Source organism: Camelus dromedarius, chromosome 28 (genome assembly GCF_036321535.1).
Source record: "Camelus dromedarius isolate mCamDro1 chromosome 28, mCamDro1.pat, whole genome shotgun sequence".
Classification (NCBI taxonomy): Eukaryota; Metazoa; Chordata; class Mammalia; order Artiodactyla; family Camelidae; genus Camelus; species Camelus dromedarius.
The window spans coordinates 12,642,581-12,670,511 of NC_087463.1; the positions used below are offsets into that span (position 1 = coordinate 12,642,581).

The following is a 27,931-nucleotide window of genomic DNA, read 5'->3' on the forward strand; positions in this document are numbered from 1 at the left end:
GTCACACGTACATTAATTACATTCCTTCAATTAGTTAATCCTCTAGACAGTTTTCTTTGTGTTTTGCATGCATCTCGTTCCATTTTCATTAAGGGCATCTCTTCCTTGGTCAATCATGTGCTTTGTTTTTCAATTTGTTTCTGATTGTTTTTTTTTTTTTTTTGGTATGTTTTGTTTGTTAAGCTGTCAATACCTCCAACAGTTGGAAAATGAAATCTACAGAACTGTGGTTTTCCCCTTGCAGAAGGGAATCGGGGCTGTCTGGGCAATGCAAAGTGAAATGAAACAAGTGTCAGAAACAGTTTATAAAAATGGCACATTTATTGCTACAGAACGGTCATGTACATGACTTCATCGAATAACTACAGATGGGAAACAGGTAATGGCCTAGACCAAGCTGGGTTTGTTTTCGTCTTGAAGGAACTCCAGCACAAAACCTGTTTGGACACTTCTACAAATCAGAAATACACCAAAAACATGAAAAAATCGAGGCACTCAGCCACACATTGAAAACAAGGTGTAACTGTTCATCTTTTTTTTTTTTGAAATGTTTTCCCTTTTTTTCTTTTTTTAACAATTTTTTTTTTTTAGTTTTTAATGCTGCAGCTATGTGTACAGTCGCAAAAAATTTCCCCGCTGCGACCTACAACTAAAAAAACAAAAACAAAAACAAAAACAAAAACAGAAACAAAAAACAAACAAAAAAAAGCTACCATACAGTTTCATCTCAGTAACACATGGTAAAATAACATCTTTTAAATAGTAAAATAAAGTAACAAACTTTTACTCATAATGATTCCAAAAATCTACAAAGAAGAAATATTCAGAATCTGACAATTTTTTTTGTAATATTCATGGTATAAAAGGATTGCTCCTGCGAAAAATAAGCCAAATATATTTTTTATTTTTAAATTTAGTTTTTTTTTTTTCCTACTAGGGTACTACAGTCTATTTTATAGCAAAAAGAGCACTAGACAAACAAAGCTTTATAACAAAAAGCCAGGCACTGATACATGGTAAATCTCTGCTTTTTTTTTTTTTCTCTTATCTTCACTTAATTGCATCACAAGTAACAAGAATGAAAAAGGCCACAGTTCATATATTTTCACCATTACATATGTCTATAATACTTGAAATGAGTATGGCAGAGCCAGCACTGCACAAGGATGAGTCCGCTTCAAGTCCCATGAGAAAGATCATGTCTCTAAAGAAAAACAAACAGAACCAAAGCAAAATAAAAAGAGAGGCCTAAAGGCCTTGGTGCCCCATTGTGTTGGAATTCCTCATATTCCATCTTGACTTTTTTTTTTTTGTTTCCAGTCAGCCAGCAGACTAAAATTTTTGTGCTTGTTTATGCTGAATTGTTTCATTCCTGACTCAAGTTCACTTTTGGACACAGATCATATTCTGCCTGTTGGATCCAAGGCGAAAATGCTCTTAACCCCAAGTCTTGGTTCAACACCCTCCCCCCACCCACCCCAATCCCTCATCAAAATAAAGATCACAAATGAATAAAAAAAAAAAATCAAGGAATAGGAAAAAGCGAAAAACAAAAAGGAATCGGAAGACTGAATCAGAACCAGTTGTGTTACTGGGTGGACTGACAGTTGTCTAAACATTAGTGTTCCTTGCAGCTACACAGAAGACAAATGGTAAAAAATTCTAGGTGAACAGATCCCTATTCTGCATATTCATAAATTACTTGAATGTGGAGGTGGATCAACTGTTCCAAGTTGCTTTTAAAGTCCAAGTCTCTTAAACAGACTCCCAGCCAAAGCAGCATCACATACACAGTGTAGTATGGACCCTTGTGAATTTTGTGTAAGAGTATTTTCACCCTAACTGTCTTCTGCTAAATTTCATTCGAAAATTCAGCGCAGGATACCAATATCTTACCTGGGTTTGGTAATTACAAAACAACCACGAGAAAAAACACACTAAAAAGGCCACATTCCCTTTCATCTTTTTTTTTTTTTCCTTTTCTTTTCTCTTTAATGGGGATACAACCCAATGAATACGGACAGGAGATCACATTTCTCCACCAAGCAAAAAAGGAGTGAGCAGCTTTTGGTGGCCGTTAGGAAGTTTTTCGCTTATTTCCAAAGGGAATTCCACAATAGAGGTATTACATGACTGATTAAGGAATACATCAAAGCTGGTGAACAATAAATTGTAGCTTTTACTCTGCTTCAGTGAGAACAAAATATAAAGCACCAATTTAAAAAATAATCGAAGAACTACAATTTAATTTTTTTTTTTGCTTTGTTTACAGATTTGAAAAACTTTAAATCAGCTCTATGAAAGCACCTTTATGATAACATGTATCAAAAGTGCCCATCTTAAAATGTACATCAATGCAGGGAGTGTTTCCAGTTCCCTAAAGAGTAAACACCGTATTTTCTTCTATACACTTATCCTGAATGTGATCAATATACCTGCTTCCTATATTATACTGTTCCTAGGGATACCCGCCTTGGTAGACTATACAAAAATGAGTGCAGAGTGTACCACTAAAAGGAAATCTTCAACATACTGAGGGTACAAGTACAGATGGTTTCCATTACTCAGGAGGAGGGGAGAGTATACAATATTGTCTTCCATGCCCTTCTTGGAGCCCCTTGGTTCATACATTTTCACAGGAAAGCCTCAAAATAACTTTTCATGAAGTCTGATTTCTGCTAGTCTCCTAAGGTTTTAATCCACCTCCACATTTTAGGAACTTATCAACAAATCAAAGTATTTTAGTTTTATCGCTACTGAACATATTTACAGTTTTCAACAAACACACAGCTAATCAAAATGTTTATGGGTTTGTAAAAGATGACCACGTGGTAACTATCTTATTTGTTCTTACATTTTTTTCAGAAATGAACAGAAAATTCAGATTCTTGTAGCTCACTATTTCATTTCAATGAGACTTTTTTTTTAAACCACACAGCTTAAAAAAAGAAACAAAAACCGATACAATGTATTAAAACACATAATAACAAGAGCCTACATGTAAAAATATAACTTTTACATACACAATTTCAAAATAATGATACGTTTGCCATTTGTTGCATAAAATTTACAAATGTATTTCGTTACTATATAACTGGCAAAACAGGAGAACAGATGGAACATTTAGACCATTTCGATGGGTTTATGGCATTTACTCAGTGCTGATAGGTGGAAAAACTACTTGAACAAGGGATTTTTTTTTTCTTAATACATGCCAAGATTGTGTGGCTGTAAAAATAGAAACGAGTTAGAGACAAAAGGATGCTGACAAATACTTAACTAGGAGCACTATTTCTTTACTGCACTATACACCAAAGTCAATCATTATAAAGATTCACGATGGAAGTTGGTTCAATTGTGCCCAGACGTCAAAGCTAGCTATCTGATGAGTTACTGTGCCACAGCTTGATCTATGTTTCTATCAAATATGTTAAGTATAAACTTCATTCATACTGGCCAGAGAAATACTGCACTACCCCTCCTCAAGAAAGTGCAACTTAATGCTTTAGGACTTATAAGGCTTGTTGTAATGCTGCAAGATGGTTGAATATTGGCATTTTTTTTTTTTCAGACGAAGGAGAAGGCAGTTAAGTCATCTACATCGTAGTAAACCCATTTTGAAAAAAAAATCAAGAAAGCAACAAAATCAATCAGCTCTGTCACACTACTTGCAATTTTCTCATTTGATGGTTGTTGAACTTGACTTGTTTTTTTTTTGTTTTTGTTTTTTTCCAAAAATCTGACCATGTATTCAGAAACACCTCACTGCACACTACTTCGGCTACACATGTAGGTAACACTTTAATCATTTTGTTAAATCACAGCCACTTTGATTATGTTATGTTTCCGATGATATAAACATTGGAAGGCACAGTGGTAACATTGTAGCATTCTAACCTTGTACCTCTGAAAATCCCAGAAGAGGGTCGCAAACGCAACATTACAATTCAGACAAACTCTTTTTTGCCATGTCTTGGTAATGCTGCTTGTTAATATCTACTAGACATGATGTGACTTTTAAGTCCTGTGTTCCCAAAAGACTGAAGAAACAACTTTCTACTTATTTATGAATGAAAAGCAACATTAGGGTCAGCATTTCATCCTGCACCACCTCTCTGGAAGCAGAGTTGGCACTACAGGTTACGAGAACAAACTGGGGAAAGGGACAGAAATAAGACCAAAAAAAAAAAAAAAAAAAAATCCGTATTTACAGTAAAATCTTTCTTTTAAAAAAGTTAATCAGTACTATTTTTTTACAGGAGAAAAAAGTCTGAAACAAATGAACAAAAGCTTACCATAGTCACTAAATTTTTAATATATATTTATATATATATTTATATATATATTTGTCATAGGTCTATAAGATCCATCTGTTCCTCCTACCCTAAGGAATGGCTAATGTCATCACTTCGCTGTCATCAGGACATCTGCTGGTTTTGTTACGAGGGCAGCCAAGAGCTTCCCTTATTCAATATCCGGTCATTATAAACACTAGCTGACTTGGAAACCAACAAAAACTGTCATGTCGTTTTCTTCAGAAGTACACTTTTTCATTATTGCAAGTTTACAATTTTTTTTAAATTAAATATTTTTTTTCAGACTTACAAATTAATTATATACTTTTTTTTTTTCTCCAAAAGAAGTTTAGGCACAAATGCATTGTTCCACAGTGTGGAAAGATTGCCATTCAGTCTCTGGGCTGTGTCTCAGCCTGCACATACTGCTTTGAACATTCTGAATGATATGTTAAAGAGAGTCATCACCCAAGTTGCACTTTTTTCTTTCTTTTTTTTTTTTTTTTGTTTGTTTTTCGGTTTTTTGATAATTGGGAATGCTGAAACCTCTTGCGTCTGCGATTCATTACTACTCAGACTTGTCTTATATTACAAAAAAAGGGGTTAAGGAGAAGTGTTTATGTGGGTTTAAGATAATACAGCTGTTAAGGAAGTGGTCTCTTGTATTAATGAAGCGATGTGGCAACTTGGACCTGAGAAAGAAGAGAGAAAGATTAATTAATACGTTTATAACAGAAGAAGGAAAGGTTTTATTTTTAAACTTTTTTTTCCCCCAAGAGGGAAAAGAAAAAATCTGTTAATTTGGGTGAAATCCGGCTTTCATGGCTGATGCCTTGGTGGTAGTAACAAAGGAAAGCTTTCAGAAATAGCTGAAAACAAACTTGCCCTTTTACATCTGTCCCATGTGATTGGCTGCATCTCCCATGCCAGGGTGGGGGCCCGCCAAGGAGAGCGGGGGTGGCTCCGAGGACACCTTTTCCTCTTCCCTTCTTTTCAGACAGGCAGCTTTTGGATTCAGATTCCTTTCTGTGGAAGATGAAAGCACAGAGCATTTAGGGAATGCCCAGGGCTTCCGGTCCAGGGCAATCGTGCAACTCTCCTGGGGGTCTGTTGACCCCTTCTCTCCGTTTCTACCTCCCAGAACAAAGGGACCAGTTAGAAAAATGCACACTACCGTGAGTCACAGGGTCAGTGGCGAGGGAAAACCGAACTGCCTGGTGAAATCGGGCAGCCGCTTTACAATCTCAGGAACTTGGTTAAAGCAAACATACTAAGGTCTGGTTACTGAGAATACCCATGGAGACGCCACGAGGTAGTCCCTGTGACTTAAATGCAGGAGAAAGGGGAGCTGCCTTCTAGATATAGACGCGATGGAGACAGTGATTCTGGATGAGGCCTAGCGGTCTGCTCCCTGCTGCTGCGCGAGGCCACAGGAGCCTCCCAGCTCCCTCCAGCCGCGGGCCGCCCGGACCTCTGCCAGGCACTGACCTCGGACTTGCTGCTCCAGGCTGAGGATGACGGCCACGGCCTGGTGGAGGATCAGGAGCTTGGTCTGCGGCTTGTCGCTCTTGAGGTGGAGCTGCACCATGCGGCCCAGCTCCTTGAAAGCCTCGTTGATGTCGCGCACGCGCAGGCGCTCCCGGGCGTTGTTGGCCATCCTCCGCTCCTTCTCCCGCTCCGCCTTCTGCTCCGGTGTCAGGTCCTCGTCATCGTTATTGCTGCGGGACAAGAGGGAGGCGGCATTTTCTAATGGTGTGGGGAAAAGGAAGGTCGAAAGTTTCTACATTCCTTTCGTTTTCCTCCCGAGCGTTCGGGCGAACTCGTCCATCTCAAGCTCTTGTCTTTGGCAGAATTTCCCATCCACCTGAGCTCGGCATTGCTTTCAGTGGCTTTGATGGTTCCTACACAAGACATTTGGTGTCTCCCAGACATTAAACCCAAACCCAAGAGGAGAGGCTCAAGCTGGGGCCAAGCCTGCGCCACATTGATGGAAGGAAGCAAAACGTTTATCCATATGGCTACGCACGGCAAAGCAGGCCATCCGCAGCTTCCACTCAATCTACATTTCACGACCACAGATCAGAAAGAGTTTTAGACTGCAGCTGTTTTTTTTTTTTTTTTTTTTTTTTTTTTTTACCTTTCATACTGTGACATGTGAAACCTGAAGAACACAGTGATTGAAAAACGATGAGGACAGGTCAAAATTAACAGGATGCAGCTTAAACAGCATTAAGAAGGTCCTGCATTCAAGACAACAGAGCAATGGGAGTGAAGACAAGAGGCTGTTATCTGTTTAAACAGCTTTGACGGCTCAGTCAGTCCACTTAATGCATCTGAATCTCACTGTCTCCAAGCATTAAATAAGAAGGTTAGAAACACATGCTCTCCACGGCCTTTAACACTATGGATGTTCAGGAGCCCCTGAAAAAGCCGAGGAAACCTGAGTTGACATGAGCTGCAGGCAAACCAAGCCAAACCCAACCCACACACGTACTGGTTATCAATGACCATGACCTCATTGTGAGTCAAAAATGAAGCCAAAAACCTGGCCTCTGATGTGAGAACAGAGATATTCTATGATTCATATTATAAGGCATGGCTGGAGCCAGGAGTCTAGAAAGATGACTTCTCTTTCTCAACATCATGCTGAGAAACTAGAAATGTCTGAATGGGGGGGGGGGGTTGCAAATAGGGTAATAAGCCACCCGGAAAGCATGTCAGATCAGGAAGATTTCATGGCACGGAGGCTTCAAATATTTCCTGGGCTGATCTCATGTAAAAAAGAGAGGTGGGGGGAGATGTCTTGTCTCAGGAAGGCAGAACAGAACAAAGAATCCCAAGTGGAAGCGTCTGAATTAACATGAGCAGGAGCCTTCTTTTGGGTATGAGAGATAGGACAAATGAAGGAAACTTCACTCCAAAGCAACAGAATCTCCACTTCAAGAAGCAGTCTGGAAGCGGCCATCTGTAAGGATGTCAGCCTAGAGAGCAGAGCCCCGATCTCAAGGACCATCAAGGCTAGCCTCCACTTTAAAATCCCATGAATCTGAAATGCTCACAGAATGAAGATGTTCATCACAACATTTCAGAGCTGGAGGAAGCTGTGGGAAGTGATTTAGTCAATTCAATGAACACTTAATGAGTACTGGCTTAATATGTATGGCTCCGAATCTTCCACTGTGGAGAATCTCTGGGTAACTTCCAAACTGCAGTGAGGACCCACTACAAAGAAGCCCCCGTACATCAGAAATGGACTAGATTCCTGGGTTGCAGCACACGCTGCCCATGAAGATGACGTAGGTAAAGCCGGAAATACTTGTGGGGGGATGGAGCAGCGGGGAGGAAGACACCAAAGAAAGATGCTGTAAGACTTGGCTCATCTTCCCATAGGTTAAGCTCCCTTCCATATGCGACTGCCCGCCCTGGATGTGTGCTGATGAACTGAACCCCTCGGAAAGTGCTCTCTTTCTCTGCCATCGGATCCTCCTCATCTCCTCTGCTGGTCCCTCTCTCCCACCCATGACCTCTGCTGATGCCAAGAACGTCAGGGTCACTATTAATTCATATCCACATCCCACCACACATAGAGGATGTAATAAAATGACAAGATAACAGAGTTGAATTTCTGCCAGTCTCGTCCTAAAGTTGAAAATCTGGGTAATGTTCTTCCACATCAAACATGTGCCCTACCTTGTCCAAAGGAGGCCTGAAAATGGGAACTTGTTTTCCAAAGGTCTTCAGGCCAATAATGGATCAGAATTGGTTATCCACTTACAAATAAACTGGTTATGCAAACAAAACTGCCTAGATTTGGAAAGCAGTACCTTACAACACAGTTCTGGAGACCGAAGTAAATGTCAAAAGAGTGACCTTTCAAACAAGAAGGTTCTTACGAGCAAGTTAAAATGTTCTTAAACCTCAAAGAATCCACTGATATGCATGTGTTCCGGCTGTGAGTTAAGTTACCAAAAGCTGACTGGACTAACAGAGAAGCTCGTAAGGATGTGAGAGGCCCTCCTTGGGACTTTGTACCAATGTGGCCAAGAGTCAGGAAACCGTAGCAGTGGTGAAAAGATGTAAGCTAGAAGCTTCTAGAACTTGCGGTAGAACTTGAAGTAAAATGTATCTCAATAATTATAAAGGCAATATGAAAAGGCAGTATATATAGTCTTAATTCCTAAAGGACACAAGGTATAACCTTGAGAACGGAAAAAGGGAGGTATAGCATTAGTACAAGGCATTTAATTCACAAATAAAAACAATCCAGGGAACTGAAGCAAAGAACACGGGTGTCATGATATTCAAAAAAACCACCTGCTGACCAGATCAAAGTTCAGGGAACTAGGTTCTAACGTAAAGACATTGGCTACGTAAGAAAGCCACCCAGAAGCTGTTTTCCTGCAATTGCGTTTTCTGTAGAAAGGAGTAGCGTTAGCCGGGAGAAAAAGAGATAAGCAATTTAGATATTGTTCTTATTCACATCAATGTGTTTAGGATACAGCTGGGAAATCAGTATCTTCTCACTTTGGAGGTTAAGAAAAAGTTACGTTGCACGCACACCCACTGAGCTTTCAACATCACTAAGATCTCTTTTGAGAAACATTTTTGAAAGAGCATTTCCCACCAAATTTGTAGAGTATCGTTTTAGACATCGACTGCTTGCATTTGAATCAGATACAAATTGCTTTTGCCGTGTGTCATTACTGGCGCTGGGTCCAAATTCATCAATGCAAAGACAGTCCCGGCTCCCCTAGGGTACAGGTATCTGAAACGACACTTCCGCACCGCTAGAGTCAGCCTTGGCCTTTCCTTTCAGCCTCAGATTTACCTGCCAGGAAAAAACTGAACAGTTTCTTCCTGTTCTGTGCACTTCATCAAAGTCCAATAAAGGAATTAAATGAAGCGACAGTATGATGTACTGTTACCTAGATCTTGACCTAGTAATGGATTTGATATCCTTCTTGTCGTCATCTAGTTTCTTGTCCTCGGAAGATTTCGTGTCTTGCAGGTTTTCGTCGCCCTCATCGTCGGATTTGATCTCAGAGCTGCCGGAGGAGACACTCTGGCCCTGCAGCCCCGGCGGCATGCCTACAGGAAAGGAGGAGACCAGGTGACGCGGCCACCCAAGACCCGACGCACACACATGCACACCCCGGACTGGATGGCTGCCAGCCATCCGATTCAGACCGCCACCGAACTGTGATCTCTCTGTCACTTTTTTTTTTTCATGCTATTTGGTGAAGTTTCAAAAATGCACCTGCGGGAAACAAGTTTTCCCTGCATTGGCTTTGAGGTTAAATTCTATTTTGCAATCTTTTGGAGTAGATGGTAATTTCACTGTCTACAAAACATCAACTTAATTGCAATGAAAATCATAATCATGAAAATCACACACCTCAATGTTCTGATTAAGAACCCAAGTAAATATCAGCTATTATATTGAGTTTCTTCCATATGCAATGATTTAATAGAAAAATGTCCCTAAAATATAATTCTCAGGGAGTACGCTAAACATGTACAGTCAAGACTTCAATAGATATCCTAATGATATTCTGAAATTAGGCTTCTCTTATCCTCAAGGAGTAATCAGCATTTAAAAATGGTACATATGGAAAGCAGTTGCTGCTCACTGAAGGCATTTGGAGTTTTAGCACTGCTCAACTTCCCAAGATACACAATATATTTTATTGAACTTGAACCTAATGTAATCACTTATTTCTAAGGTAGAAGCATATCTATTCAGTATTTCCTTCCCTGTGTCCTCTGTAAGTCTAGAATCTTGTCACTCAAAACTTGGTCAGTGGGCCAGGAGCATCCTTGGCCCCTGGGAGCCCATGAGAAATGCAGAACCCCTGACCAACTGAATCAGGATCTGCATTTTAACAAGATCCCTAGTCATGCTTATGCACATTAAGAAGTTGGTCTAGGACAGAGAAAGAAAACCCAAAGGCTTTTTAAAAGAAATGGCCACCAAATTATTACTATTCAGATAAAAATGGGGAGGCATACCCACATATGTAACGAACACGCAGACTGGTACGATGTTTAACGGGTGGGAAAAATGCTTACACATATTCATTCTTGTGGCAGTGTTTCCCTTTTTATTCTCAACATAAGGAGAATGAGATGTTATTTGAGTGCCTCCTGGTCACCTGGCCAGCCAGTCACCCAGGGAACGTGGGACCCAGGTCCTGCCCCTGCAGCACAACTTCCTGGGGTCCTGGAAAGCCGACTGGAGTCAGTGGGACGGGGCAAGCATGCCGAGGCTAGATGACTCAAGAGCGAAAATCATCCGACCAAGTTCCATTTTTGAAATGTACCTACGTTTCCTTCAATCTTAAACAACAAAACCCACTTCCTTCCTTCCTAGTCATTTGGAAATAACATTTTCAGGCTGCAACTAACCACATTAGAGGACCTGAATGAGCACAATGTGGAAATAGCTAAAATAAAATTTCCTCTCATCAGCCTGTTGTCGCATTCCCTGCTGAAATAGGACCAGGGTTTCAGAGGATGCTGGAGGAAAACGGTTACAGAAGAAACACAATTACCCGGCTGCGTTCCAAATACTTTCTCATCTACCTACCATTTTTGTCCCAAAATTGATTCTTGCTTTTCTGCCTGCACTTCCTGAAGGATGAATATCAACTAAGCATGGGATTGATCCTGGCTCTACTGGTGAAGTGAGGTCAGAAGCACCCTCCAAGGTGGACCTACCTCTGTAAGGGTCCTGGGGTGGGTTCAAATCCGGGGAAGTTGCAGACTGGACAGGGAGTTGTGGAACTGGAACCTGGTTTGGCACAAGAGAATGGCTGCCCCTCAGGGCCACGCCATCTTCACGATGGGCCCCAACCTGGAAGGGTGAGAGGAACCACAGAGTTTAGAGGGAACCAGAGGTGTGACAGCTATTTCCAGGGGCAGCAAGGACCGGATGAAGGAAGACTTGCCTTTGGAAAGCAATACTCCCAAATGCCTTTCACTAGAGGGCGCTAGAGGACCACACATGCACCTATAGTACCCGGCAAAAAACACTTAACACTCAGTAAGATGCCGCGCTGTACATTCAGTGACAAATACGGCAGAGTAGCTCAGGCAGGTAAAACGTCAAATTGTCTCCCAGGGTGCTGCAGTGGAGCGCACTGATTCGTACCCATCTGTCTTCTATCATGTCCGCCAACAGATCTGACAATTATCTTAATGCCCATATGCTTAATTGTGGGCTTCTCAATTCCCCCATTGCTATCGGAAATCCTACAGGAATTTCAATTTGGCATTCGACTTTCATTTCAGGGGATAAGATTCTCAGGCCTGCCATTTTTTTTTTTTCCATAATGCCAGCTAAGCCTCTGACAGCGGAAGCTACAGCAGTATGGGACGTAGCCCCTGCTCGGTACAAATATAATAAAATGTCACCTGGCTTTCCAAAACTGGCAGCCCATTCCAAATTAATGTTTACTGTATTTCATCAGCTGCTGAGTTCCAAATCCAAAGGGGGACCGTTTCTGCCAATGCCACCATACCGGAAAATGTACCAATAAAGGTTTTATTAAACACACCAGTAATGCCATCATTGCCATGCAAAAATGTTTGGATGTTTTTCCAATTTTCCCCCCCACTATTCTGATCCTAGAAAGGCACCATATTGTAAACACTCTCTTTGCTTCCAAGAATAAAATTCTAGGGTACAGCATGATGACTTGGTCTGAAAAAAGAAAAATACCGCTGAGCTTTTTATTAACTACTGCTACCTACTCTGGGGTCCAGAGTTGAACTCGCGGCACTAAGGCAGCACTTGCTGACTTTAAGCCTACGCCTTAAAGCAAGACCACTCAGCGTTTGCAAACCACAAGGAACATGAGGAGCGTTTTCACCGGCATTTCCGAGTAGTTATTTTCTTAGCTAATCGTTAGGTGAACGTTTACACTAAATTACATTTACACTGACGCTAAAAAACATCTATCCATGAATTGATACTGCTATGAATCAAAAAGTTCAATTTCTTACAGCCCAAAATAAAAAACCACAATGTAAAATGTTCACTCTTCTGCGACCCAACGTTTTAGAAAGAGTATTTCCAAAGAGGGCAACATTAAGAAGAGTCTGAACTGACAACAATAAAATTCGCAAAACCAAACGAAGCATGAGCTATCTAGAGGTTGCCCAGATAAAGTGTCACCTTCGTGTACGCCAGAACCATACAGAAGAAATGTTCGGGGGAGAGGGAAGGATCATATAAATCACACTAATTGTTCAGATTCAAAATACAGCAAGACTAGCTAAGGATTGAAGGACCTGTCAGTATTAGGAAGTATAAATGAATGTTGCAGCTGGGAGATCCGAGGTCTCTGGTGCTCTCTGCCACCTGTGTGCCTGTGGCCTTTTCCAGGACAGTCTGAATGGTCATCAGTTTCCGTGTGGCTATTTCAGATATACTGAGATCCTGATTGTCTCCTAAAGCAGCTCACTCCATTTTAACCCCAAGTTGGCCACCTTGTACGTTCCACCCACTGGTTCCAGTTTCAACGTCTGGAGTTCTATGGAACACATGGAAGCCCTTTTCACATACTTCACGCCACTGCCAGGCCATCCCCACCTTCCATCTCTCACTGCAGCCTGATCTCGCACAGGCAGACCAAGCCCGCCCAGTTCCTTCAACCATTTCTCACTCTTTGTGTAGGTTTTCATTTGCCTTCTGAACCAAAAGAGTGATAGCTACTTTCCATTTTTATATTTGTGCATTTAGAAGATGGATTCAATTTAATGATTATCCTTTCAATCTAAGGTGTCAACTTGCAAGCATGCATTTTACAGGTCTTGATCCAACGGTAGTTCTTTAAGGCTGTCAGTCAACATTAACCTAAATAATTACCCAAGTGCTGATTCATAGTTATTGGCATTCCCAAAGGATTTAATTTCTTTTCCACAAAGGACAATTCTAAGTTGGAATCACTGAAGGTAAGCACAGATTTGAGCACAGCAGAGATGTACGCTCCTACTTTAGAATCATTCTGTTAAAAGTCTCAAGCCTTCTTTGTGGGCATCTATAATGCAATTTGAGGTTAATATTTTGCTTTTCAATGAAAACACATTCCGTTATTAATCCTGAAATGTCTTTGTTTTTCCTTCTAAATAACATTCAGTTTTTAAAAGGGGATGAAAGAACTCACAATCAATGACCTCTATATTTTCTTTACCTCAACTGTTATGAAAGACAGGGGAACTGGGTGAAAATTATACAATAATAAGAGTCAATCAAATGCAGATTCTAACTGTAACTGGTCTTTGTTAGCTGTACAATCCTGGGTAAGTTACTCAAATCCAAAAGGGAGAAAGTAACACTAGAAGTTTAGAGTAAGTCCCAGGTTTACTGCAAGGAGTAGCAGTAGGCAAGACAGCTGGGGCATACCAGGGACATAATAATTACAGATATTGTTACGTGTGCCAGCTGCAATGCTTGCACACCACATAAAAATGAGAGTCAAGAACCCTTAGAACCCCACCTACTTTCACTTATGATCGTCTTTGCACCCTTTGTCTCTATTTTGTTCACATCCATTTGATTTTAAGTCTTTCTCCTGAAAAATAACAGTAAAATCTGAAATGAAACTATAAATACGTTGAGAGAAATGTTGGTTCAACTAGATTTTTGGATTTTAGCCATGCATGTTACCTAACTTCCATCTATTTTCTATTGCTCATCTTAGATCATCTCAAATACGTCATTTTCCACAAAGGCAGTAGGAAACAAAGTTATCCTTGATAGTCAGAGGCGTCCCTTGTAAACCATGTGTGTTCCGGGTCCAATGAATGACTCCTGAAATGCCCAGATCCATGGGGTAATGAGCTGATTCTCCAGGATCAATCCCATTGCCCGTGGCAATGGAACGGTATTCCAATCTGAAGAATTAGCTTTGCTTTGCTTTGCTTATTTCCTTGGCCACAGACACATCTCCTAACCCTATTTACCTCTCCCTCAGAAACATTATAAGAGACAAGGAAAAACACACAGTGACTGGCCAGCACACACTCATCGACAGAGTAACTCAGAAGTGGATGGCAGAACCAATAATGTCATCTGCATATATGAGGATCGGGATCTGTCCACCTACAAATGCATAATAGAGTAACTAGGAAAAAAGCAGATTCCTTTAACCTACAAGTCAATTCTAAGGATGGGACCTAGAAAATCCATACTTCATCAAAGCCCTCTTTTGATATCCTTTTCATCCAGATAAGCAGTGAAGTTAAAAGCCAGCCTATGAAAACAGTTCATTTTATCAATACTGAGTGTAAATTCTTTTGCAGACTTTAAGGACAGAGTGTTCTTATTGTCACATACAACGTGGTTTTAGATAGAGCTATGCTAAAAGTAACAGAACTGAAATCTAAAAATTATTCAATAATTGTTAATTGACTGATCACAAAGAGTCCAGTTATTAATTGAATGAACACTTCCTAATCTAGTCCATGCCTGTCACTCTGCGAGGTGCTGTGTTGGGGACAGGGTGCTGAATAACTCAGGTGTGGCCCCTGCCCTCCAGGACCTTATGGGGGTCCATCATAGGATTTCTGTGCAGTGATCAGTTTAGTGTGGTGGTTTTAATAGTAAGGACCGGAGACTCATTCCCACTCGCCCACGTAAAAGGATATTCAACATGAAGATTTTTGTAACTTAGGTTTTGGGCTTGGAGAACTCCTGGGACCTAAGGCCATCCTTCTCTCTCAGGGTGCTGGCACCCTCCCTCTCTCCTCCCTCTGCTGGCGCCTCTGTCTCTCTCTGGCTTCTGCACACTCACGACTACAGCCTGGACGCTTCTCTTCCTGCATGGGAGCTCCAGCATATCCTTTCAGGTCCTGAACCTGCTGCCAACTCCCTCTCTCTCTTACTGTTCCTGAGTTCAGAATGCCAAGATCATCTGATGGTCCAGCTCATCATTTTTAAAACAGACATGGGCCAGCTGATGAATGGGCCACTGTGGGACCAAGTGTCCTCACTGCTGGTCCAGTGAGTTCCAAAAGAAGAGGAGAAGGCAAGACCACGTGGTCCACACACAGTCGCCCCTTCCTCAGGCCCCGTGCATCATGGCCTCATGTGCAAGTATCTGAGTTTCACTGAATCTCAGGTCAAGTAATACACAAATTCTGACACAGCTATTTAATTTCTCTTGTGTGCATTTATCACTGGAAATAATTAAATACCTTGGTCAATGCATAGCTTCTTCTGAATCACATAAGCACCATATAATTTTAAATAATTTTACTTTCTGAAGTAAAGAATTGATATATTAAAAGGACTTTTAAATCACAGTGTAGACCTGAAGGGTCTGGGGAGATGTGGAAACCAGTTAGGACAAGCTTCTCATTTTACAGAGAAGGAAGCTAAGGTCGAAAATGGTTAATGGCTTAGGGAACATCTGGTTAGAGGCTAAAACAGATTGTGAACTCTGAAAACTTACAGAAATAGTGAACAATTTGATTGGGTGCATATATATACACACACATATAGGGGAGTTAAGGGACAAGAGGGGTTACTTCCTGGATTTTTCATTTTAAAACAGTTGTGTGTGTGTGTGTGTGTGTACAGATACAGATATGAAAATCATTTTAGTTTTCTTTATCATAGGGGAAAAAACATCAGAGTTCACCAACGCAGGCCAAGGCCAAGATGTCTAACTAAATTACAAAATTTAATATTTGCCACAACTCCTCCAACATAAACAGATTTAAAAGATATGCAGTTTCAAATTAGGTGGCTGTTGGCAAGGCTGTCTTTATGTGGGGGTGTGTAGACTATCCTTATTCCGATCCTCAAGCTAACAAACACCACAAACAAAAAAGACATTCAATGTTTCTGCTCTCTTTGTTTCCAGGGAGTATTGTGAAAGTAATTATTCTGTTGTATTTAAGAGGCCTATTTCATGGATGGGAAAATGTATTAAATTTCATTTGGCAGTTATTCAATCCTTGTTAATGTTATCTCCAGAGATAACTGCTTCAAAACAGGCTTTCAGACCTCAGTTCTTCCTCTTCTACCATAATCCTTCTAAAAGAGTGTGAGACGGGACTTTGGGAACTTGTCATCGATTTCTAGACCGAGTGGTCATGACACAAAACCAGAAACGCTGTTAGGAACACTTCGGTCTATCAAAACAAAAGTTTGTAATTAATGGCATCTGGTTCAAAATTTTCCTTTTGACAGAGGTGTTTTTTTAGAAAGAAGAAAAATAACAACAAGAAAATGGGATGAACAAAAAAAAAAGTCCTGGTAACTTTTACTTTTCTCTCTTTCTCTTGTTTTGTCATAATCATTAAAAAAAAAAAGAGTTGATGGGCTTTTACTGTAATTAGACACCTATTGACAGAAAAAACGGTTTTGGTGTCTGAACTGTAATCTCCCCATGAAATATCAATTATACATGACAGTCATAGAGTGCTAGATTTTTGGTTCAATTGCCTTGCCAGATCTGGGCTACAGGAGAGGAAAGCAAACTTATTTTCTCCAATGTGCAAAAATACCATTTAGTCCAAAAGGCGCATCTTTTAAAGAGGTGGGAAGTGGTCATGCAAACTTTTTTTAATAGCTCACAGGAGAGAACTCAGAAGCTTACGAAAAGGCAGCAGTATAGTTACTATGAGGAACAATACCGGGGCACCAAATTCTGTAGAAAATGAGACTGTGCTCTGATAACCAGCTCTGGTGTATGAGAAAGCCCTGCCATGTGGGACAGTCTTCAACCACAAATACAATTTCCAAATTCCTCAGTTTAAAAAAAGTATCAGACCATTTAAAAAAATTCATGTGACTCGGGGGGAGGGTATAGCTCAGTGGTAGCGTGTGTGCACGAGGTCCTGGGTTCAATCTCCAGTACTTCCATTAAAATAAGTAAGTAAATGAACCTAATTACCACCACCTCCCAAAAAACCCCTGAAATAATAAAATAAATTAATTTTTATAAAAACCTTAAAAAAAATTCATGTGACTAAACACTGAAAGGACTTTTCATTAAACTCAGACCTGGATTCAATTCTTCAGTTTGAATTTCCATTCTTAAACTGTTTATTGGGAGAAGACTTCCTAAATTTTCCTAAAAACACCTATTTTTCCCCACTTTGGTAACCACAGTTTGTTTTCTATGTCCTAAGTCTATTTTTGGTTTGTAAATAAAACTTGTATCCTTTTTTTTAGATTCCACATATAAGTGATATCAGTTAGGAGTTTGGCACTAACAGACATGTATTACTATATATAAAACAGATAAACAAGGACCTACTTTGTAGCACAGGGAACCATATTCAATTTCTTGCAATAACATATAATGGAAAGAATCTGAAAAGTATATATGTATGTATATGTATAACCGAACCATTTTGCTGTACACCTGAAACTAACATTGTAAATCAATTACACTTCAATAAAAAAAACAAAATTAAAAAAAATCTATATTTTCTTGCCCCCTCCCCCCAAAAAACCTCACACCTTCACTTAGGTTTTGCCTGAAATGTAACATAATTCATTACTGGGCAATTCTTGGAAATGTATTTGATGCTTATCCCCCAGATGATAAAATAATTTTCAAGAGGATTTAAACACGATCTGAATGATCCTGACATTGGCTGTGATAATCTGTCATGTGATCAGCTATGCTGAAACTCCCCTGATATCCACCAAAATGGTTAAAAAGAATGATTCTGTGATCTAGTTTGAGAGACGCAAATGGTTGTTACCTAATTTCAGTTCATGTTTCCCCCCTTAACTCATAAGTCCCGTCTATGAAAATTGTTTCATTTCTCTCCTCTGTATCCCCACCCTCCACCCCCAATTCTCTACATCATTTTCCCACAGAGGAAACCAGAACCGGAAGCAGTCCACCAAATGGGGACCCTGGTGGGTGGTTAGCAGAGTCCAGTCCATTCCAGAGTCCAGAGTCCAGGTAGCAGGTTAGGAAGTGGGTTGTAGGGAATTTAAGTTAATCCATGCCTAGTGAACCAAGTCCATCTAGCACAGAGATTATGGTGCAATTTTGCAGTGACTTGTAAGCAGCTTCTTTTGTCTTGCGTGAAGGAAAAAACAATTAAACACTTGATGTGTACTGGGAATTTGGGGTCCCCGCAGCGCAAGCACACCTGTGTGAGTGCACAATGATGAGGCTGCCTTGCATGCAATGTGCTCCATCACTAGGGATTCATCCTTGCCTCGTTGGCCTTTACCTTTTAAAGGTTTTCCTTGCTATCCAAGAAACACCTGCTGATTGTAACATATTTGGAAAGGCAGTGGAAGGGTAAAGAAGCTTGCTTAAACTAATAAAACATTTCTTCCCCATCACTTCTGAAATACTCAGCTTGTAAATGCTATATTCTCAGCCCTCCGCTTGGTACCTTGCATATCAAAGTTCCAGCATAGCTTTTCATCGTTCTATGGATTAAGTCTAAGATCAATATCTTATTCTTCTGGGCCCTTCACCTGGACGCCAGAGGACCATTCCAGTCCCCTCGAATTCTTAAATCCCTTCAACTCGACCTTGGGTTACTTACTTGTGGCCCTTCATCTGCTGCCATCACTCCCACATCATCGAGCCTTGTGTTAAGCCCTCCCTCTTCTGCACCCAGGGCTGCTTTTCTCCCCAAGACTCACCAACCACTTCTCGTTAACCAGTGCCACAGATCCCTTTCCTCCCGTTACTCTTAGACTGTCTGGGTCTCCAGAACTCCCATCATCTTCCTGGGCCTGGATGGGGCTCTCTCCTGACTGTTCATTATGGACACCACCCTTAAAACTCACTCAAGTCCACTGTCTCATAGGGCAGGGCATACAGGTCAATGATTTTGTTTTGCTGCCGTTCACAAAGCCTATATCTGTCTTGAGATGTAAGCATCCCAAAGGTAAGGCTGGGTCTTTGCAGAGGATTGTTAATACGCCAAGGTGCAACAAGATACTTCCTAAACAGTACATGATGGCACAAATGGCACGTACCTCGTGAGACTATCTGAAATCTAAAAGCTTTTGGTATTGCCAAATATATGTTTAGCATGTTTCTTTCAAAAAATAAACATTTCATTGAATGCTAAATGCCTTAGGAATGTCTATTTATATGCAAGACACTAAGTATTTGCAGGAAAAATAATAAAAGATAGATGTGTGCGTTACTTTACAGCCTTTTAAAGCTTAATGGTGGATTAATGTAATTACTGTATAAGGCAAAATGAGATGAATGTCGTAAGGGTGCATAGGTCATGCAGGGTTTTAAAGGATGGGTGAAATCATATCGGATTGAGAGACCAGAGAACACTTCAAGAAGAAAGTGGTATTTTAGTTAGGTTTTGAATGCCGGGTAGAATTTTGACATAGATTATCTATTTTTTTTTAAATTGACATTTAACATTAATTAAATAACATCTCAACTTTAAATGAAAGTTCCTATTTTTACAACAAGAAGTGGCATTATTTAGATTCTACGTATATGAAAAAGCAGCTAAGGACTGCATGTCAATGTGTTTTCATATTGTCAGGCCATATATTTTGGACAAAAGCAGATTTTTTTTTGGCAAAGCCCTTTATAAACCTCCATGGCTTTGTTATAAAGTGAACAACACAGGGCATTTTGGATACAAATGGTACCTCACTGTATGTGTGCATTATTGGTCCAAATGATTCACTCTTATTTAACTGCAATGAAGTCTTTCATCTCCCAGCTATACAATAATAGTTTCCATATGACCAGTGGCTGTGCTATAAATAAGATCAAAAGCAAGAGAAAGGATTTAATAAAAGAAAATGACATTAGGAGTAGCATTAAATCAGGGAAAAAATACCAATATCCAATTTTTTTTTTTTTTGAGAATAAATCTCCACAAGCCAAGAAGCAGTTTCCCCAGTATGTCATGAAGAGGCATTTACAAGCAGTGGGTGTGTGCCCACTTGTGTGTGCCTTAGAGTGGCAAAGGGTAAGTTGGGGGATGGGAGGGGGAGGGGGGAGGGGCGTGGGGGAAGAGGGGCCCCATTTAGAAGCAGGCTGGAGAACAGGTGCCAGACCAAACAGCTAGCTGCACGGCGTAGCGTTCAAGGGAATGTATCAGTGGCAGACGTCCATCCATTTCTCTGTCCTCCTCTGTTCTTTTTAATGGAGATGGACTTTCTGGCAACCCCAAATTTCTCAGAGAATCATAACATTGCTCAACTCTAGTACATGAATTCTGAGAAAGGAAGTTTTTTTTGGCAATGCACAGTGACTTGATAGGAAGAGCCAACTTCCCAAACAAATTTTCTTCTAGTTCTTAAAAAAAAAAAAATACAATGTTAATCTCTATTCCCGACTGGATAAACAGCTGCTAATAACCTCCAGCTCCCAGGGGAGGAGGTCATTCTCTTTCATCTTCAGACTGGTGGATATCTGACGTGGCACTGGACTTTTAGTGATTCCACATGTTTTTTACTTCGCCTTTTTCAAAAAACTGCCCCGTACTGGTCTGGCCAACTCAGGTTCCTCTTCTCCCTTTGCCTGAGGTTGTATCCATGAACTCGGAGGACATACTCAGTCTAGCAGGACTACTTACTTGAAATCGTAGTTCTTTGACTGTGGGTGTATTTAAAGAGGAAATTCAAGCACTTATAGTATCTAAAGGAAGTTAAAGCCTTGGACCTTTGTGTTTGAAGCCCTGGGAGGGAAACAGCCATCTCAGATGGAGCTAATTATTCACTCAAGGGCTGGCTATGCTCAAAGACACTCAATTTCTAATAGCATCGCTAATGCGATTACTTTATCCGTTTGCCTCCTAAATAAAGAAGCCAGCTTCAACACTTTTTCTAATAGGAAGTACCCTGCAGAAGATGACAGGGCCAGCCGGGCCCCAGAGTCTCTCACTTGTTACCGAGCACCTGCTTTTACTGGTGACCTCAGTTCTACACCTCAAGATTCAGACATTTCGCAAAACAGCTTTTTAAACAAAACCCAGCTGTTTCCCATCTAGGCTACAGGGGGGGAATTTTTGGGCAGCTTACAGAAACATTACCCAGAGACTACCATTCTCCAATAACTTTCACACACTTTCAGCTCCAAATGAGACCCGTCCCCGAGCAGAAGCTGGGGAGAAGGCAAATGTGAAATTAAAATGTGGAAACTCAACGCCGTGGTTTTTGACAACATGTCCAATTAACTGCTTGAAAATGAATGTAGCTATTGTATCAGGACAATGCTTCCCCAAAGATATTATTTAACTAATATGGGATAGATCTTTTGGTTAAACTCAATGGTATGGTTTGAAGATGAGGATCGGGAGGAAGCTATAATTATGCACAACCGTGAATGTCAACCAATTAGGTAGAATCCTTGCATTTCAGAAATTCGATGGATGTTAAGGGTTCTTTTTTATTTTTCAGGTTTTCACTCCTAAAGCTGCTTTGCCTAAGCCCTCTTCTTATTTTGAATCAATTTTACACTTCTGTATCCTAAGCAATTAAGATACTTTTGATTTGAAAAAATTTACAGCCACGATAAAAGTTAAAATAACACGACAGCTACAGATTTTGGAGGAAAAAGAAAAAAAAAAAAAAAGAAAGAAAGAAAGAAAGAAAATGGCCCAGGCCTCGTTTTGGCTTTTAAACGGTGCCAAGTTGCTCCAGTATTTTCTGTTTTGGTATGAATGACATAACTGAATTACTTCATGAGCTGCTACTTCAATTCCTCAGGGTGGAAAATTCCATGAGTTAATTTAATTTGGATGTAAAAAATATACATGAAAACGCACTCTTCCTGTGGACTCTCCTGTGAAATATGCGAGCCAATTGTTGGAACCCCACTCCCCTCCCCCCCCACCCCCCAGGAGGGGCGGGGCTTTCCGCCCAGCGCAGCCCGGCCTGGAGCAGCCCAAGGGCCGGTAGCACCGGTACGGGGCATTTTCCGACTTCCTTTTGGGCACATAGGATGCTTGATTTGCTGTGGATGTTTCTGCATCATGTTTATCCTACTGCTCTTTAACACCCTTTCCAGCCTGCTGCTGTTGAAATTCAAAGCAGACTCTAATATGAGCTCGATGACACCTTTTCCAAGAAGCTTTTTCTAGCCATCCCCTAGGACAGGACAACGTCTACCCTCCTCTGAATCACTTCCTAGGTCGCTTAATCATTTCACCCTGGATGATAGGCACAGACGTGCGTTATCACCCTCCCAGAGTCAAAGGGCTGTGGGCTCAGAGGCCTTCGCTTGCACATTTACGTGTCCCTCAAGGATCGGAAGCACAAACAATACAGAATGAGAAAATGGAACATCTGTGTACTTTCTAATCTATACACTACAGATTCTTCCCTCCCAAAAATCTGCTTTCCTGAGAAAAGGAGGGTATTATGGGTTTTTTTGTTGTTGTTGTTTTGGGGGTTTTGTTTGTTTGTATGTTTTTAATGCAAGGGTTGTGACTTTTCTAAATTATGGACAGTTTAGCTCTGTGTCCTTGTCCCCAATAAAAGTTCAATAAAAAATATGATGATCACTGTGCTATCCAAAGGGTCTACCTGCTTTTTCCTCTATTATTTGAGAAGAGAGCAAAGTCAAAATGCCTTAAGGTCATAGAGTCTGTTTTAAATGTGTTTTTGTATTTTAAGAGAGAAGACAACAGTTTTTGGTTTTATGGATTTAAATTTCATGACACCAGAGTGCTAAACACATACCTCAGGGGAAACATTAAGGAACTCAGCTTGGTTTTCTGTAGAAGCATGGAGAAAGGAAGGCCTTTGGGGCTGATGGTCCAATGCAGACTGACTGCCTGGTTTCTAGGTCCTAGGGCCTGAATTTGAGTACAATGGGTATTGGGGGAAAAAGAAGGGGATACACCTAATTTAGACCCAAAGCTGTGGGATCTGGGCAGCATCATGTCTAACCACTTGTCTTAGGGGTTGGTAATGGAGAGTTAATGGTTTCACTGCAATGGCTGTATTTGAAGACCTCTTGACTTTTGTCTAAATTAATGCAGAAAAAGCAAATGGTGAGCTCAAGGATTTTAAAACTGTTGTAACCAATCCATGGTCAAGAGAACTTCTTTAAGGGAGATAGAGAAAGACAAATACTGTACGTTCTCAGTTATACGTAGAGTCTAAAAAACTGAACTCAGAGAAATGAGAGAGTAGCAGGGTGGTTACTGGGAGCCGGGGGCAATCGGGGAGATGCTGCTCAGAAGGTACAAACTTCCAGCTCAAAGATGAGTGAGTTCTGGGGCTCCAATGTACGGCGTGGTGACATTAACAATACTGCATCAGATATTTGAAAGTTGTTGAGAATGGCTCTTAAAAATTATCATTATCCCCTAAAAAGTAATTATGTGAAGGGATGGAGGTGTTACCTGCCCTTATTGTGGTAATCATTTTGTAATACGTACATGTATCAAATTGTCATGTTGTACACCTCAAACTCACATATGGCAGATGTCAATAATATCTCCATAAAGCTGGCACAATTTTTATTAATAAAGAGAATTTCTTCCAGTCATCTTAAGAAAACTTAGAAAGTCCCATATTGAGATAGATACAGATAAAACCTTTCAGTTGAGGTTGCTAATCTGCTTTCAGAAATTTTTGATAATTGTGGAGGTTAGGAGAGATGGTAGAACATTAGGGAAGCAAATATCTTAATTGAAGGGGAAAAAAAACCCCAACAGAGTAGCTATAGAAAGACGATGATGACTAAGACCTTGGGTGAGATTCTGTAACTGGCTATTTAAAAGACAGTTTCAAAGGTGCTGTGAAATAAGAGGCAGTGACCTGTCAAGTTCAGTTTGGGTCCATCAGGAACAAGTCTTTCTGGATAAAGCTCAAGTCCTCGTTCATGGGAACACTGCACACCTGGTGTCTTGTGATGATGTTGTGGACAAAATGAGAAAAGATGGCCTGCATGAGCATAAGATTAGGTGGCCATCACCAGTTGAAATATTAAACTCAAAGATCAGGGGATCATGTAAGCAAAGAGAGAATGTCTGTAGTATCAACCCTCAGGTTTTCTGCTCCATATCCTCCTCTGGTCAACATTTTTATTTGTAGCTTTGCTATGGGAATTAATGGCACCCATCAAATTTGCCAACAGCAGAGCTGGCAGAATATGTGACTGAATGAGGACCTGAAGGAGACCTGGAGACTGTAAACAGATGGAAGGCCGAAGTCTGGAATTCAAAGGCATTATGTGAAGTTCTGTACTGGCCCAACAAAAAGTGCACAAGGACAGTGGACAGCCATGTGGCTTACGGATCTCAGCTGATCACAAGTTCACTGTTTGTCAGCAGGATGCTGATGTCATCAAATATTACTAATAGGAGGGTGTTAGTGGCCTTTAATGAAGATATAAGGTATTGAATGGGTTTGCTGATGGATCCACCGTAGTCCACCCTGATGATTCCTTGAGCACTGTGTTCAATCTGGGATTCTACACACAAAAAGGTCCTTGGGGATGGGGAACATTCTTTTCAAACTTGGAAGAATGCACTGGAAAGTTATCAACTCAAAACTATTTTTTAAAGGATAAATGTTTGAAGATACAGATGTCTAGCCCAGAGGGGGGGAAAAAACACTGAGTAGACTGTCTTCAAGCAATTGTTAAGTTGCTTAAGTATTTGTTGAGTCGACTTAGAGGTAACTCCAGTGGGCAGAAAAATGAGGACATCACAGAGAAGAAAATCTGGGCTGGACATTAGGAAGAATTTTCTAATGTTTGATGGACATGAGCTTTGTGGTCATTTTGAGCTACTCACCCTTCGAGGAAGGAGGCTGATAAGGCTTGTTCACTGCTTGGCAGGGAATCTGTAGGAGGATTTGGATGGAGATGACCTCTAAGGTCCCTGAGACGGTACGGTAGTAACTACTTAGAAATGAAGTATGTGCTCAAATATACACGGAACTTTATGGGAATCAAAACCTGTGAAAACCCAAGAGGAACGAGACTGAAGATGACTAAACCACTGTGGATCATACCTTTGTTGAAGAGGTCCACACAGAAACGGAGTTTCCTGGCTTCTGCTACGTGCATCGCTGCATACCAGTAAATGCTACCCAAAGTATCACATCACTGCCTACCACCCTCTCTTGTTGCCAAATCTAACTGGCAGGGCTAAATAGAAACACGCTGCAGAGAGCCAAGGGGCAACTCAAGAGTTTTCTTGGGTTTCATTAGTGAACAGAACATGTGTAATGCCAGCCTCAGGTCTGAACCTGCCATGGTATTGGGTTAGAGAGGAGGTCTGCTGTGGCATTGTAATATTTAGTGCAAAGAGTGCTGGTCTCGTTGGCTTGTCTGCTTTCTAATCCGAGCGTGGCCAGGAACCAGCAAGTACCCATACCTGGGTCACTTCCTCTTTCTGGGCCTCAGTCTTCAGCAGTGTAGCAAGAGCAATGGGCTAAATGAGTGCGTCTGGAGTGCTTTTCAAATCGAAAACTCAATAGTCCTGATGCTTAAGAACCGTGAACACATAACTAATTTAAGTTGTTCATCCTGTGAAGTCCGAAGTGGTAACAGCTCTCATATGTTTAGTGTCAGTTAAATAAAAAGGTGCTTCTTCACCTAATGACTGTTCTTCTGATTCTGATACAGCCTTTGTAATCTGAAGTCAAACTAAAAATGTTATTGAAAAGAGGGAAAGTGGGCTAAGACTGGCTTATACCAGTGGTTTCTGAAATCTGTGCCACATCATCACCTAGGATTCTAGTAAGAGGCCTCAGGGGATGCTGTGGATAACGGGGGTGGGTGGTGAGTTTCACAGGGCTCCCCTACCCCTAAGTCATCCAGAGCAACAGACCCTTAGGGGACCACTACCCCTCTACCAAGTGACAGTGTGATCTTCCCTCCCGGATAGCAGAGCTGGGCCCGCCCTTCTTCTTCCTACACCGCTGCAGTTTGTTTATAAATGTGCATCCTTTCCTACGAGACTGTGAACCCCTCGAGAGCAGAGACTACATCTTAGCATGGAGCCTGGCATTTGGTAATGACTTAATAAATGTTTGTGAAATGAATACACTGGCTTTAAGCAGAAAGGATCTGGGAACCACACTAATATTGTAAATTAACAGCATAGGAGCTTTGCAGCTAAATGATCCCGCCGACTCTACTGACGAGTCATTGGGAGCAAGCACGGAATCACATGAAGACTTTTTTGATGTGGGTTTTGGGTTTTGTTCCCGTTCCATTAAAACAGAAGATGAGGTCATTGGAAAGGCTTTCTTTCAAGGCTCATCTGTGGAGCTGAACACTGAATGAATAACAAAGAGATAGCTGGAAAACTGTTTCAATAATTTATCAACAATCTAAGGATTTAAAACCAGAATTGATGTCTGAAGCACAGAAGGGAATTATATTTGGGTAAGAGTTTGTAACCAGGTTAGCGACAAACCCAGCTGTTTCTTTATTTTCCTACCTTCAGAAATTTCTGCTTTGATTCTGTTAGGAAACTGGGCGGTTATGGTAAGGAAAATCACTCAATAACTTAAAATCAACTACTGTAACCAAACTAGTAAGCAGAGCTCATATCTCTTACCACTTAGCACAGACATGTTGATTTAAGAATAAGTGTTTGGACAATGTGGGATTTAATCAAGCATGCTACCATATTGGACGGTGAGTTCTTTACCTTTACATTTGGGTAGAAAGCTGCTTTCAGAACTTGGCCATTAGATACCTAGAAACTTCCTTCATCAACCAACATTTATCAAGATTTGAAAATCGTAAGTTCTCACCACCTAAAATTAGTTCTTAAAAGGTATATCTATAGATTGTCTCTGAGGAGTGCTCATGGTTGTAAAATAGAGCATGGAATTTTAGTCAGTGTCCCCTGAGTTTAAATCTAGTTTCATGACTTGAGATTAACTACTCAAACCTTCTAAAGCTCATCTGACCAACACCTAATATGGAAACCATCCTCCTCCTCCTCACTTGGCTCTTGTGAAGACGGCCCAAGATAAGGTATACAGAGCACCTAGCTGAGGGGTTGGCAACCTGTCAAGCACTCAAAAAATGAGCTTCCTTTTTTCCCCTTTGACAGATGATTTCTTTATTGGGAAGGAAACAAAATGTAATAGCTGGTACCCAAGGAATTTACCATGTAGTTGCTAAGGCAAAAGTCAGACCTACAAAAGATAACTAGCACTGCTAAGTGGGGCAAAATAAATATCTAGCCAATGGTATGATTCATAGTGCTAGGAGAGTAGAAAAGAAAATGATTTTCATAGGTGGAGGTAGCCAGGGAAGGCTTCCTGGAGGAGGCAGAATTTGAGTGACAGCTTTGGGAATGGGTAGGCATGAGGTGGACAGAGAGACGTGGGTAGAGCAGACTAAGTCAGATGGACACAAAAGAAGTACCTAATGAGAATGTGCAGGGCAAATTCTAGTGACGTGCAGAGCCCGGTCTTGCTGGAATAGTTTTTGCACACTGGAATAGCTGAGCACAAGGCTTTTGGTGAACGGTAATGAGCTTAATAAGCTGAGCTAAGAAATATGTCTTTATCTTGCAGATAATGGAAAGCCAGTGAAGGTTTCTGAGCAGGAAAGAGCATGGGCAAATAACATCTAGAAAGCCTGCAAGAAGCAACATTCACTCCAGTGTTACGAGCCATGCTGCTGTGAAAAAAAATCCCTTTCATTACTCTAATACTTGGTAATTCACTGAAGACCTAC

General features: G+C 40.9%; 1 protein-coding gene across 21 annotated transcripts in view; it reads right to left on the minus strand.

Moving 5' to 3' along the window:
* Positions 1–302: 302 nt before the first annotated feature.
* TCF4 (transcription factor 4) overlaps positions 303–27,931 on the minus strand; it is a 344,623-nt gene continuing 316,994 nt past the window's right edge. For 16 of the 21 annotated variants that reach the window (XM_064480362.1, XM_031441860.2, XM_031441862.2 and 13 more), the window contains 5 exons: positions 11,013–11,148; positions 9,221–9,383; positions 5,784–6,013; positions 5,181–5,321; positions 303–4,987 (listed from right to left, as the gene is read on the minus strand). In XM_064480362.1, coding sequence (XP_064336432.1) covers positions 5,185–5,321; positions 5,784–6,013; positions 9,221–9,383; positions 11,013–11,148 — 666 coding nt within the window. In that variant the 3' untranslated portion in view covers positions 303–4,987; positions 5,181–5,184. The remainder of the gene's footprint in view (positions 4,988–5,180; positions 5,322–5,783; positions 6,014–9,220; positions 9,384–11,012; positions 11,149–27,931) is intronic. The other 5 variants (XM_031441858.2, XM_031441859.2, XM_031441857.2 and 2 more) reach the window with 1 other exon arrangement.